At 36.8% G+C, this 15651-nt stretch overlaps 1 protein-coding gene across 1 annotated transcript in view; it reads right to left on the reverse strand.

Moving 5' to 3' along the window:
• Window positions 1–15651, reverse strand: part of Aff2 (ALF transcription elongation factor 2) — a 321062-nt gene that overhangs the window by 13046 nt on the left and 292365 nt on the right. The window contains exons 13-18 of the mRNA XM_077794011.1: window positions 13936–14158; window positions 9540–9835; window positions 8886–8949; window positions 5219–5355; window positions 1036–1107; window positions 624–717 (exon numbers count right to left, since the gene is read on the reverse strand). Coding sequence (XP_077650137.1) covers window positions 624–717; window positions 1036–1107; window positions 5219–5355; window positions 8886–8949; window positions 9540–9835; window positions 13936–14158 — 886 coding nt within the window. The remainder of the gene's footprint in view (window positions 1–623; window positions 718–1035; window positions 1108–5218; window positions 5356–8885; window positions 8950–9539; window positions 9836–13935; window positions 14159–15651) is intronic.

Below are 15651 nucleotides of genomic sequence, written 5' to 3' on the forward strand. Positions count from 1 at the left end.
CAATTCTTATCTGGGCTCATTTCCAGATTTTGGCATTATATTGTGTGGTTGCCCATCTTTTTATTTTTTGCTTGCAAATTCAAAATTCTGGCTCCCTATATGATGGCTTTATTTTTCTGTCTGTTGCATTAACCAAGGCAATGGATTATCTTAAATTACAACCACTGCACTCTAAGATTCCCATGGCCAAAGGATTTTCAGGGGTAAAGATATCCACCCACAGCCAGGTTGGCCACAGTGACTTCTCTCACTTCTCTCCTGTGCTCACTTCCTGTTTAATCAGAAATGGGTCATACCTATAGCTACAAATTGCGCCTACCTTGTTGGTGCAGAGAGGACAACATCTCCCTAATTGTAACCAGTCTATTTGGTCAGTCCAGAAAATGATCAGGGGATTGCACTATTGTACCTTCTCACCCTGGAATCAAATCAGATGTGAGCTCACTGATGACACTAAAGGAAGCATGGAGGGGGGGAGGGCCATGGCCAGCAGGGAGGAGAGAGGTTAAGCCTCTGGCAGCAACAACCTTGACTTTGTCATTTGACATTTAATAACATGCCTGCCACTTTTCATTAGGCATTTTATCATCCTATACGTATAAATTATACAAAATAAGGATTACCTTAAAATATTCCATCAGTGATCTGGAGTATTTCATAGCATGGTCCTTCTTCAGTTTAAACATCCTCAAATAGAGAAGTGATAAACATCGGTAGCTGTGGTGATGAGGAAAAGATTTTGTTAATGCCTAGAGAAACCTAGAAATTATAAAGCAATAATGATTCATATTTTACAGTTACTTGCCTATTGTTAGATTGAAAAGAAGAGGGAAGCATTAAAACCCCATTTTGATAAGTGTATAAATTAGGAGAGTAACTATTTAGTCAGTGACTGAAAAAAACCATTAGTTATTCTTTAATAGTTCAATGGAAAATAAGAATAATAATACAGGGTAAGCAGCTTAAGTCGATCTGGAGTTTTCACATCCTCCTGTGGCATTTCAGCTATTTCCTTGTGGCCTCTATGGGACTCACCATAATACTGCTAGCTTTTTGTCACCATCTGAAGCCAAGGGGCTTGCAAAGTTCTTCAGCCTCATAGCATACCTTTGAAGAGAAAAGAAAAACTTAAGTGGAATTTGGATTCCCCTTCAGAAATTCCCAAAGCAGGTGGCATTCTGATCACCTGAATAAGTTAGCCTCACATTTGCTAGGGGCAGGAGGACTGACTAGTACTTTCCTTAAAACATATATAAAATGATCGTGAAAACAGCATAAGAGGATTGATGTGACATCTGTAATTGACCTCTGAAGAAGTTAACTAAATCATGAGCCATGGTCTAGAACAATACTGTGCAATGACTGTGTTTGTGTATGTGTCTAAGTACTGGCAAAATACTGTTTCTAGGAACATTCTAGCTAAACCACATTTTTGGTTTTCAATGAAAGGTGGATAAAAATGTCAGTCTCAGTTCAATTTATGACACATGATGTAAATAATAAACAATTATGTTTGACATGGTCATGGGGAGACTTCAATCACACAGTTAAAAGGTCTTTTCTAATGGCTCAGGTTTTAAACATATTCTTATAGAAAGTGGTTGAGGTTTTTTTTTTTTTTTTTAAGGAAGGTCAATTTCACAGCATCTTAAGGTCTAAGTGCCTTTAATTTATGGTGCTTGTATATTTTGTCGTTCCATTCTCTTTAATTGTTACTGTTCCACTCTGGGGTGATAAAGGGTTGAGTAGTTCCCATTTTTTTCCTTCTAGCCAAGCACATTCCACTCTAGACATTTAGACTCTTGAAAATCAATTCATTGCATAAAATCATTGTCTGAGCTTTAATGCAATTTCACAGGTACTTGTGCTAGAATAAGTAATGGAGTTCAGTGTACATAAGGAAGTTTAGAGTCCATGCACAAGCAGCCTGGACTAGTTCTCATTTTTGAGAAAGCAACAGAAGCCCTCACTTCCACCAGCCTCCCTGGAACACTAGGACCCCACTCTTACCCCCCAAGACTTTGGGCTTTCTCAGCATTCTATCCAACCTGCTCTCCTAGATATTATTCCCGTTCTGATGAGTGAACACTTTCCAACAAAGGGACTTGCACACTGGATGTGGTCCCTTCTGCTATGGTGATATTAAGCAAAGGGGTTTTATTATGTAATAAATCTAACTTTCTTTGACAACTGGATAACCAAAATGTCAAGTATTGTGATGTCCCCACCTTGTTTTCACAAATACATTTCTATTGCAGATTCCCAGGGCTCAGAGCAACTATAATTATTTGAATGAATAAAATAGGGCTCTTTCTCTGTAGCCAGCGTACTGCCGGGTAGAGAGCAATAAAAATCTCTTCAACATAATATTGCACTACTAAAAACTATGTTCATATTACAATCCCCCTCTAATTGCAACCACATTTGAAGTGACTTGATAGTGGAGTTTCAATTGCTTAAATGGACTGGAAGACCTAGCTATTTTAACTCATTTTATTCCCAACTGAAATTTCTCTCATTAAAAAAAATCATACACACTGCAATTTATAGAAAATATAAAACATAAAAATATAGAGAAGACACATAAATGAGTGCATTCTAAACTGGTCAAATCTGTAAAAAAAAAAAATCCTGGTGAAATCTGAATTATGTCCTGAACTGTGGCAATGCCAATGCCCTGGTGTGATACTGTACCATAGTTATATAAGCTACTACTATTAGGGGGAGGACTGGGTGAATGGTACATAGGACCTCTATTAGTTCCTACAACTTCACATGAGTCTACAATTACATCAAAATAAAGTTTAAAAATATTGACTTTAAAGTGAATGCCAATAAATTCTCCATTAACTTTCACTAGGTTCCCTTGAAATACACTTTCATGGGGAATAAAATATCATATAACAAAAACTAAATCATACTTAGAAAAAACCATTTTCTAAACAATTAAGGGAAAATAAATGTTTCCTAATGGAAATAAACATTAAATAATGATTTGTATCACACTTTCACCACAAAATAAAATTGAGTATTTTGCTTTTGTGTTTTTTAAGATTGTATTTTTCTAGAAAAATTAATAAGAAAGAAAAATATATACAAAGGAAAAACACCTATAATCTCACCCCTAATTAGAGCCATGATCTCATTTCCCTTCCAGTTTGATCCAGATGTATATACATGCTTTTCATGGTCATAACTGTAGTGTGCATATAAATCTGCAGCTTACGTTTGCTTTTTTATTTGCAGTGTTGGCAACCAAATCCAGGGCCTCCCACATGCTAGGCAAGTTCTCTACCACTGAGCTATACCCCCAGACTTGATTTTATTTTAACATTAGTTTATTAACATTTTCATTTGGCTGAATGTGGCCATCATTATTGCATTTCAATGGCTGCAAACTACTTTGAGCATTCTGTCATGTAATTAATTACTTTTTTATTATTGATATTTGGTTTGCTTCTAAAACAATCAGTTTTTAAGTTATTTTAAGTTTTTAATAATGTCAAACTGAACACCATAAAAGTAACTTGTTCTATTCTCATGGCTTTTGTCTGTCTTCAATAGAGGAAATTCAAATATCCAGAAGTGATTTACTAGATCAAAAGACATAAAAGCTTGTTTGTGTGGCTTTCTGACGCAATGCTAAATTGCCCTGAATTTCTAGTGATCAATTTCTACTCCCATCAGCAGTGTGTAGGAGAGGCCTAGTTCACCATAATTTTTCTTTTCTCTTCTAATGGTATTTATTAACAGTGTTACATTTTCTTGTTAATTTAACATATGCCTGTTTTAATTTTCATTTTTGGATGGCTACAGAGCATGAATTGTCTCCATGTTTGCTCACTAATGTTTGCTCTCAATTTTGAATCACTGTAATTTTTGACAAAATGTTTACCCTGTACAACTTTGAAAATTGCAGGGAACCTTGACTAGACAGACACAAAAAAATCAATCTCCCTTGAAAACAACAAAATGGCAGTAGTAGCAGCTTCCACAGTGTACAAACTAAGTTGAAGAGAATTACTTTACACTCTGCTGTGGTGCCTACATCTAAGAGCAGCTCAATGAGAAAGATGGCTACCTGACCAGGTGGGAAAGTGTGCAGTTTTCCTTGGAATCTCCTTACTTATGTGGCTCTAACTAAATGTCTAATTCTATGGGACAGTGTTGATTTTGATAATAGTTTTCTTTCTTTTTGGTCTTTTGGAATACTTCCTGAGGAGAATATGAATGGTAAATCTGTCCAATGTTTGTCTGAAGGCTTATATATGAATATCCTTAGATTTGTAATAGTTTATGCAGATACAAGCATGAGAGTAAAGATTAATCCAGGCATTATTTTGTAATTGAGCCAGAGGGGATTAGGACATAAGGGCCTATGGGTAAAGAACTGCTCACTCAACCAGAAATGATTATTTGGTCCATCTAGTGAATGATGATGCTTATCCACAATTCAGGAATGAAATAAATTATTTTACTAATATTTGTAAATCACTGTAAAACACAAAAAACACAAGTGAAACTCTCTTCTTCTCCAACTCCATCTTTCTCCTCTAGGAATTCTTCAATTTCCCACAAATTCTATTCCACTAAGACCAACAGGTCAGAAATTTCATTTAAAACATAAATGAAACTAATAATGTGTGCAGGGAATAATACCTTCTTCTATTCTCCTCTTCCAATCTTTACCCCACACCCCCTACTACCACCTTGTCTGTTTTTTTCTTATTTTAGATCTACAGAAAATCTGCTCCATAATGCAGCCTTAAATGCTGACTTGGAGTTTGAACAGTACCCACACCCCTTTTAATAACTAAGATACAAATTCTTACAAAATATTGCTTGTAATAGAAATCCCGGGAGCACCACTTTGTTTTGAATTATAAAACTGTGCCTTTGAAAAGACAAGTTGATGATGCCAAATGGCAAATTGATTATGCTTTACTTCCACCCACTATGTTTCCATTTTAATTTTATGAATATTGCAAATTATAAGACTCACATTATAACCTCAGAAGGGGATAATTTATAAAACCAGTGTCCATCAATTATAAATTTTCCATGGTATTAATAAAATGGCCAGAACTAATTATGATGACTTCTAAGAAGAAGATGACTTAGACACATTATTATAATATGGAAATGATACTTAAAAAATAGAAACTTCTAATTCTGGCTAAAATAAGCTTAGGGAGATGACTACAGAAAGGCCATTTACCTGAGGAGCTCCACAGTCTCAGAGTACATGGTGTACGGGGACTTTGCTTCCAGAGGGTCGCGTTCCATGGCATTGCCACATTCGGTGAAGGAGAGGGCAGCATCAGCATAATTCACGGCTTTTCCAAATTTCTCAAACTGAAACAGGAAGATGACTTGTCAACATGATATACTCTCTTCTGTACTTCATATAAAGGGGTGGTTCACAACAGGGGGTCATTTTGTTCTCTTCCCCCAGGGAACATCTGGCAGTGTTTGGAGACACATTTTAGGCTGTCACCACTGGGGACAAGGAACACCTAGTAGGCAGAGGCCACAAATGCTGAGAGACATCTTATAATGTATAGGGCAGCCCTGTGATGGAGAATTTACCTAGTCCAGAGGCCAACAGTGCTCAGGCTGAGAGACATTGACATAGAGAGAGGACAATATATGAATTGATATTAATGATGAAGTTGCTGGTTAATGGTTTTATTGTCATGACACCGAGGCTAGCTGAGAAGAGGACTATGCAGCAGAGGTATCATATGTGGTTTATGGTGTTATTGTCATTGTTCTCATGAGGTTTTTTTGCATCCCAGAATCCAAATCCAGGCCTTCTAGTTTCTAATCACTCAATTTACTGAACAGAATAGTCATTGTAGCATCCTTTACACAGTGCTTGTCACCAAGCTCTGCATTCTATAAGCCTCGTGGACAACAAACACATACAGCTTTTTTTTAATATTTATTTTTTTTAGTTCTCGGCAGACACAACATCTTTGTTTGTATGTGGTGCTGAGGATTGAACCCGGGCTGCATGCATGCCAGGTGAGCGTGCTACTGCTTGAGCCACATCCCCAGCCCCACATACAGCTTTTGCTTTAGAACCCCATCCCCAGGAGGAGAATAACAGATTGATGCTACTGTCATGAAAAATGTGGAACTGTACTAAAACTGTTGACAACAATCACATCACTTTCATTGAAAATGATGGGTTGAAATAGTGTGTCAAAAAGCCACAAAATAGAGTACCACTAAATATTTTAGTTTGGTAAAATTTTATTACAAAAGGTTTTAGCCCTGATAATGGTCATGATTAAACTGACTTAGACATACTGATTTCTTTTTTATGTGTAATGAATATTATATATGACACTTTTATAGGGAGTATTTTATAACAGAATCTAACATTTTCAGTTTTTGATAGCTGGATGTTAGAATGCCACTAATACAGCATTTTTTATGTAAAAGAACCAATATAATGCAGATTTAAGTATTTTAATTTTCTTGTATACCTTTTATCAAAATTTTTTTTACAAGACTCTGAAAGTTCTAATTCTCAAAATGGCACAGTAGCTGTCTCTAGAAAAGGAATAAGTACAACTATAAAATGATTAGTTATAGGTCCTACAGAATCTTTTGTAAGTGCCCCTTTTAAATAAATGTTCTCCAGCTTTTATGCACTGAAAGAATTCTGTGGTTTCCTTTCTGTGAGCTATAGTAGAAAAATATTGGTTTCAACCAAATTACCATGATTTTATGAAAATCCATTATCTATATCCAAACTCGCTCCTTTCTCTCATCTTACAAGATATTTTCTTTAGGTCTTCAGGCTCTGATTGTATTCCCCATTTGGAAATTAATATTTATATCATGGTTTATGAAAGTGGCTTTTCATTCATACTCATAGCTGGTAGGATCCTTGAAGGTCATCTAGCCCCAACCCCTGCTTCTCCAAAAGGAGGAAGAACTGAAGTACAGAATGAAAATCACATAGCTCTAGTTGCAATTAATAGCCAAATCATACCCTCTCCCTGGCTCTTAGTTTCCCCATTTATAAACTGAGAGACTTGAACCACCAGGAATTTTTCATTAGTAGTATAGAGATAAACTGAGCAATGATCTCATTCCTCTAAGTGTGTCTAGATCTATTTTGTCCAATATCACCAACCCCCAAAGAGCTTTTAAGGATATTTTTCATAGACCACCAGGGACATTTTCATACAAAAAATATGCAGATTATTTCTTTATGCACTGTGGCCATTTGGAGGGTCACAGCTCATTGTAATATAAGATTTTTGCATCCCACCCAAAGAACCAATTTTTGCCCTCATGGAGGTAGTAATTCTCCCATTAAGAATGCGTTCTCTTGATAGACAGTGATTTGGAGAGATACATAAACATGACTTTGGAAGGTAGAGTGAAGTAAATTCTTACTCATATGCATATATCTCTGTTGCTCTGGTTTTTCTCAGGTCTTCAAGTGTTTCATCTATGTGGTTTCATACATGTGTTCCAGTCTTTATCAATTCACATAATAGCTTTTCTAAGGAGCATCTATATGCTCCCTTGCCTTAGTTCTAACAGAGAGCAAGATCCAGAGCACTTCTAAAGTACTGTGGAGTTGAGGACATATGGAGAAAACCTTTGGTCTTCCAGCCAGCAGCAAAGCCACCCAGTGCCTTTCAAATCTCTCACCACTCATAGAATGGTCACTGGCACCAAATGCCTGGCACCACCAATGGAGCTGGCCCCCAGCCTGCCTTGTCATTTTGTCTGCAGGATCTGGTTAATATTATTTCTAGGGGACAATTCACACTACAGGAAGGTTAGCTGCAGACAATAGCTAAGCAATTTGGACCACAGGAAAAAATGACAGAGAGAAGGAAAGTAGCAGATGCAAGGGCCATGGGCAGTTGATGTTGGCCATGCACTACTTATACATATAGCCTGTCATGGTCTTCAATCATAGCTTTTCCATCATCCAACACAACTAAGCCCTGGCTGTACACAGTTTAGTGAAGGAAAGTACTCTTTTTTTCCCTCAAAATGGTGATGAACATCTGATACTTCTGATTGTGTTGTGGTTTATTCAGTGGTGAGAAGCCTGACTTCAGGGCCTTCTCTAGGATAGTGGTTCCTAAATGGCTGCATTTGGGAAACCCTTGTGAGTTTTGGTAACCATGCCAGGGTCCCAGTTTTAGCAATTCTAATTTCACTGGTCTGGAATATATCCTGAGCTTCCCAAGTGACTATAACATGTGGTTGAGAGCCACTTTTAGGAGGATCAATGAAGTAAAACAATTCAGCATGTTGAACTCATCACTGTTCTAGGTGGCTGAGACCCTTGAAGGCAGCTGGAAAAAGTATCTTGGGAGATTCAGATGCTAGTATTTCCTTTCTCTGCTCAAGATCACAGCCTAGCTTTGGGAATATTTAATCAAATGCATCAAAGAACTGAGCTTTTTCTATACACCAAGTTTCTCAAAGCTGATTTTTGAAGCCAATTAGCCAGCTCTCAATAACCTCCACCTACCCACAGCATTTCTGGCTTAACAGACTCAATGGAACTTCCCATCCTCTCCAGAGTATTTTCAAAAGTCATTTCAAATTCAGATTTAAAAGATACTAACAATGGTATATGTCACTGAGCTTCTGGTGTTAGGGCAAGGGAGAAAATGGTGGGAGACAAATAATAATAGGAGAATCCAGCTCAAAGAATTTTGGGAATTACGGTGCTAAGGAATTAACCAGCTCTAATATTCCTGTCAGAGCAGTAATGCATTGCAAAGTAGGTTTGGGCTGTGCTCCTGAAAGTCTTTACTCATTTTTAAAGTGCCCTCTTCATGTTCCTTCAAAGCATAATAACTCAGTGAGAGTAAAACAATGAGAGGAAAGAAACCTACCAGTGCATCAGCTTTGTGCTTCAGCTTCTTAGCCTCTTGCATGTAATAATCCGCATTGTGAACCCTAAATAAACAAAACATGCTCTTTCACAAACCAATGGTTCATCTGTTCATTAAAAGACTGAATAGTCAAAATGTTTTTTGCTATGAATCCATCCTATATAATGCCCTGAAAAATATAATGCCTTAAAAAGGCAGACTAATGCTGTCATTCATATTATAACCAACCTTGAAATAATACTGTAAATGAAATCTGAAGTACATAATGGCCCATTAGGATTAATAACCACATCCTCCAACCCTAATCATTATAGTTGTCCAAACAGATCCCACAAAACCTAATTATAAATCTATGTGTATTTGAGGACATGGATAAGAAAAGACAAAAAAGAAAATCCTAGGAGTAAGCACCTGCCTTTGAAAACAGTAACAAAGCTCCATGATTAAAATGGGCCAAAGATATCTCTCAGAGGGGACAGAGGGGTGTGAATGTGTGTGTGTGTGCGTAGTAACAATATACTTGGAAGGATACAGGAGCTGATGCTAAGGTCTTAAGGGGGCACGACACATGCATGGCACTAGAAAAGCCATACTGCCCCCTCCCTTCAATCACCACTCCCAAACTGTGTCTGTGATAATCTGGGGACAACATACGAGTCATCAAAAGTGAGCTTGGGTCTCCGGACATTAGTGCTGCTGCTGGACAGGAGGGGCAGGGCCGCCCATGACGTCATCTCCAGGTGACTGCTATCCATGAGGCCAGTAGTGATAGTAGAGGTGATGGTGGAAATAGTAGTGGTGGTGGTTGTGGTGGTAGCCGTGGCAGTGGTGGTGGCAGTAGCTGTGACAGTGGCAGTGACAATGGCAGTAGCAGTGACAGTGGCAGTGGCAATAGCAGTGTTGGTGACAGTAACGGTGGCAGAGGCGGCCTTTTTTGGATTGTCTCCCTCCTGGGAAAATGGAGGACAAATAGCTTCATTAAGCCCAGGCTTTTAGAACGTCTTCGTAAATGCTATGAATGTCAAGCACAGTAAGAAATAAGCCAAGAAAAAAGAAAACAATACACACAGCTTGAGGATAAATAGGTGACCCTGGTATATTTTGTGAGTGCTGTGAATCACCAGTTTTTTTTTTCTATGATGACACCAAATACCAAGCAGGATAGGCACTGAGATTATATAGTCCCATAGTCCCATTAGGACACACAAGGCAAATATGTAAACCCAGTGGGAAATGTGAGGTGGGAGGAGAAGGAAGAAAAAAAGAGAAGAGAGGGAAAAAGGGGAGAGGAGGGACGGACAGGGGGAGAAAGACTAGAATCCTTGAGCCTAATGTGGATATTTTTTTAATACAATAAGCCCAGAAACTCTAGGATAAATAAAGTTCTCAAGTTACTCTGCAAAATACCAGACATGGTCCATCAAAATACCCAAACACCAGGTATTATATTGCATTAATCAATGCTCTGGTTGACTTACAACTGAAGAATGGGAGTTTCCCATGCTTCATGGAAGTTCATGGGAGGTTCCCAACTGGTGTCTGGCTAGGTGAATGTCATGTGAGTCTGCCTCATTTTGAAGACTTAGGATGGTGAAAACTCATTTTTACAAGGTCAAAAATGGATAAGAAACTTATTTATTTGGTGGGTTGGTATTGAAAATTGAACTCAGGGGGCACTAGACCACTGAGCCACATCCCCAGCCCTATTTTGTATTTTATTTAGAGTCAGGGTCTCACTGAGTTGCTTAGCACCTTGCTTTCACTGAGGCTGGCTTTTAACTCCCTATCCTCCAGCCTCAGCCTCCAGAGCTGCTGGGATTACAGGTATGCACGAGTAAGCCCAGACTGTCTGAGCCATTTTTAAGTGTAAAATTCAGTAGTATTAAGTCTATCTATATTGCTGTACAACCAATCTTCAGAACTCTTTTTTTTTCTCAACTTGCAGAATTGAAACTCTGAACGCATTAAACATCATCTCCCCATTTCTTCCTCACTGAGCCCTTGGCAGCCAACATTATACTTTCAGTCTCTGAGAATAAGACTACTCTAAGAACCTCACTGAAGTGGAATCCTATAGTATATTTTTATTGGTACATCTTAATTTTCCAGAATGGTGGGTTTCATTGTGGCATATTCATGCATACATAAAAATAGAAATTGATCCATTTTACTCCTGAATACTTCTCCTACCCTACCATTCTCCCTCCCCTTGATCCCCTCACTCTACCCTAAGGATCTCCTTTTATTTTCATGCTATCCTTTTTCCCCTCTAGTTTTACATATAAAAGAAAACATACCATACTTGTCTTTCTGAGTCAGACTTATTTCATTTAACATCATGATCTGCATTCCATCCATTTTCTTGCAAATGCCATAATTTTGTTCATCTTTATGCTTGAATGAAACTGCATTGTGTATCTATACCACATTTACTTTAACAATTCATCTGTTGATAGACACCCAGGCTGGTTCTACAACTTGGTTATTATAATTGTGCTCTGATAAACAGAATCCTATAGTATTTGTCCTTTGATACCTGGCTTATTTCAATAAGCATAATGTCTACAAGGTTCACCCATGTTGTAGCATGTGACAGGATCTCCTTCTTTTTAAGGCTAGATTACGTGGCTTCCCTTGTGGGGATAGATCCCATTTTGCTTATTCACATTCCTTCATTTCTAAACCTACTCATCTATTAATGGTCAGCTCAACAAATGTCTCCTCCATGAGGAAAACTGTTGTTTGCCTACAACCAGTAGTGCTTTATCCTCTTCTATCATTCACAGGTCTGTCTATCCCTTTTCTAAGATTCCAATTAACTAGTCACTTTATACTCTAGTCCTTGAGTATAAGTCTTATTGGTCACCTCAGATTGGGAGCCATCTCTGATTCATGACAATGTCCCTCTACACCAGGGCCCAGTGCTCTTAGCAACTGCTGAATGTATTCATGAACATGTGTGCATGCCTGCCTCAGTCAAAGCATTTACTTGAAAGAGAAAAGTCAAATATTATTTTTCTTATATAGTGCAAGTTGATTTTTTCTACTTGATACTTAATTTTCTCATTATCAAACAATTCTTACTACTAAAGCACAATGAGATAAATGTGCAGCAAGGTTAACAACTTACAAATTTTTATGTTGAAATGGAGAAAATATTTTAAAGTTCATCATAGAATTTATTCAACCCAAACATGTAGAGGAACCATTAAGAAACTCCTAAGCCAGTTCCATGTCTCCACTGCCAGAGCCAGACTGGCCCAGACTAGAGCGTAGGATTAGCCCAAGACAGTGCCACATGTCTCTATGGCCAAGATAAGTGACAAGAACCCCTAACACCACATCCTCCACACACATGGAATTGATTTCAGTTCTGGAACATTTGACTAGAAATGGCTAGATATACTCATAAGCATGCAAATTATGTAAACATGTCATCTGTCCACACTCACCCACGCACTGAGTTAATAAACAGGACTTCATGCCTAAATGGGATAGAAAAAACTGAGAGCACAAAATTGAAAACACTCATGGAGCTGGAAGGAGCCTTATAGATCCTCTAGTCAAGTTAATTCATTTTATGAACCCAGAGATATTTCATGATCTTTAAGAAAGATGATCTATTTCTAGGTACAAATATAATCATATTTATCATGTTTCCCTGGTAGTTTTTAGCTCTTGTGGAAATGACTATACAATCTTGTAAGCATTATCATTGTCATATTAACCTCTGCATTATTTATAACTTTTAATTATTTGTAGCAATATAGTAGGCACAATTATTTACACCACCTAATTATTTGTGGCAATATACTAGACACTATACAAAGAAAGTTCCCTGGATATGTTGCATGCCCTCCAAAAGCTTGCAGAAGAAAGCATCAGTTGGAGTCTATAATATTAATCACACTTACTATGAAAACATAGGATGAGTAGTGTAATTACTGTTTAAAATAGATGGTTTAATTCCCAACATTACAGAGTCAGCATTGCTAAATGTGTATGCAAATATGGAAAATGGCAACTTTATACTATTGCAATTTTTTATATAGATAATGAAGTTTATCTAGACATATATGTCATCTCAGTCACCTTGGAAGATGGAGGACTATAAATTGGGGTCCTTGAAGCTCAGAGACCTCATGGACACTCATGAAATGTTAAATAGAGATTTTTGGTTCAGGGAACAAAATGTTGTTACAAGATATTCGTTTGATTTTCACTGATTTGCTATATATATTATGCCCAGAGACTAGACACATATGGATGTGACATCTACTTATATATAAATGTAGGTGAATATGCTACTTATTAATATTCACTAACAGCACTGTTGCTAGTGATTTCCACAGCTCATGTAGCTATACCCGAGATAAATGAAAAGACATTGTGTGTGGGTGTGAAAATGAAACAAATTTTTGATTACCTATACTAATCGAACAGCAGCACAGAAAATCCAAAGGACTCCATAGTCCTTTAACTGAGTTTAGAACTATCATTGTGTGATTTTAGCAAGATTCACCTATTAAATTCTACCACATTTAGTGACAATTTTTTAAAGCAGTTCATATTTGTAATGCTGAGTGGTAGAAAGATGCCACTGAGAATTCCAGCCCTGGTTCAGTAACCTTGGGCATCATATTCCATTTACTTGTTTTTTTTTTTCTTTCACTAAGTGATTAGTGCCTACCATGTGTGAGATGATATGGTCAATATTATAGATTGTCTTCCCCAACCCCACAATATGAAGAGACTGGACTAAAGGACATCAAGGCTCTGAGTTTCTGCATATGCATTATGTTTGAGGAAACAAGATGGATAATTAACCTGGAAGGAAAAATTCATCCTGAATTGAAATAACTGTGATTTTTAAATAATGGAAAGTTTCTGTTTTTGAGTACACATGTACACCTTCAAAAACACACTTCTGTATTTTCTCTGTATGTCTTCCTCCCCTCCGCTGTACCATTCCCTCTGGTCCTTTTAGTTAGATGAGCTGGGCTAATTGGTTTCTACCTGACAAGCATAATATTTCTTCCAAGACACTTACATTTACAGATATCCCTTTGAAAGTAGCACAGAATTTGCCTTCGCTTCTCTTAGGTTTGGTAGAGGTGATTTGTCCACTCATGGAGATGTTTTTGTCTTGACTGAAGGGACCATTATTGCCACTGACATTTCTGCGACGTGGAGGGTCCTCTGGCAGTGGGGAAAGTGGAGGAGGAAAGAGTTTTTCTTCTTTTCTTCTATTTGCTCTCCTGGATGAATTATTTCTGTGTAAACAAAATGTGTAAGATACCATAAAGTCTTATCTTACTTTATTCTGATGTCCCCCATGATGCTGGTACTTTCAGCTAAAATTATATTTTAAATGATCACTCTTTCCCTATGGTGAGGAGTATATGCAAAAATGTATGCAGACATAGATATCATTTGGATATCTCTCTCTATATATTATAAAGATATACACATACATATATGCAGGAATGAACAAATGTCTTTGAAGCAGAGCTCCATAACAAATGTATATGTCTGATGGGGTGTGCTATAGTATGATGTTTGCAACTATTAATTAAATTTTTAAAGAAAATATAACACGGACTTTAATATCATCATGTTTCAGGATGGCTCCTACTTATTTTACCCTAGGGCTTAACTGAACAATCCTGTGATAAATGGCATAATAAACAATAAGTTGAAAGATTTTTAAAGAAATATTATGCTTATATATTACTTAGAAATAAATTACACATTAAATACTGTTGTAAGATATTATAAATTTTATGTACAAATTGTTCTACCCTAACATGAAGGCATAATGAACATCTGACCTTAAATTGACATATCAAAGTACTCATGTCCTGTACTTTCCAAAACTCCATTTAAAAAATATTCTTCAGTCATGTTGACACAATACATCTGCTATCTTAAAAGTACTTCCATGCTTTCAAACTGATTTATCTGCCCATTAAATGGGAACCATCAAATAGACTGAGACTTCAAATAAAACAGAACAACTAAAATCTTATGCTAACTGCTTAACATGGTAATTGGGTCATGGATTTTCATTTTAGTTACTGTCTTAGACTAATCAATGGAGATTACTTGAATTTTAATCTTTTTTAGACAACTAATATTGCACTGTGCAGCCATTTACTTTTCATGATTATTGACTACAATTTTCAATAGCAAATTAAGCCAAGAAGAATTTATGTTTTCCTCTTAGTCAATTTCAGTCACTGTCTAGAAATATAGATTTGCCATATCTCAAAGCAACAAATCAAAGATGAACAAGCATTCAAGTGGTCTGATTTCCTGAAGTAGAAGTCAGTGTAATCTCCTTGTCCCACTTCCACTGTGTCGCACAAATTTGCCAATTGTAATAATATGTATCATCTTCTCTTTTGCTTCATGAATTTGACCTTATGACATTTTATTGTCATGCAGTGAATTAAAAAAACTTGCTATGAACAAATCACAATGAATTCTGTTTTATGTATAACTATAATGTACAAATTAAAAATAAATCAATAAAATCTTGAGTGTTTCTGCCATTATCTTAATTGATTAAAATTAATATGAAAATATTTGCCAATGAATTTTTACAATTACTTTGCAATGTAGAACCATTTTAAGAGTGTTGTGATGTCTATGAAAAATAATGGTAAATATATGGATTAAAATTCTTGCCCATGATGAAGTTTCAATAATATCAGGCCACATGAAGTGTAATAATCACAGAGGCACCTGATCTTTGAGAAATTAG

The sequence above is a fragment of the Urocitellus parryii genome, chromosome X (assembly GCF_045843805.1).
Source record: "Urocitellus parryii isolate mUroPar1 chromosome X, mUroPar1.hap1, whole genome shotgun sequence".
In the NCBI taxonomy this organism is placed as follows: Eukaryota; Metazoa; Chordata; class Mammalia; order Rodentia; family Sciuridae; genus Urocitellus; species Urocitellus parryii.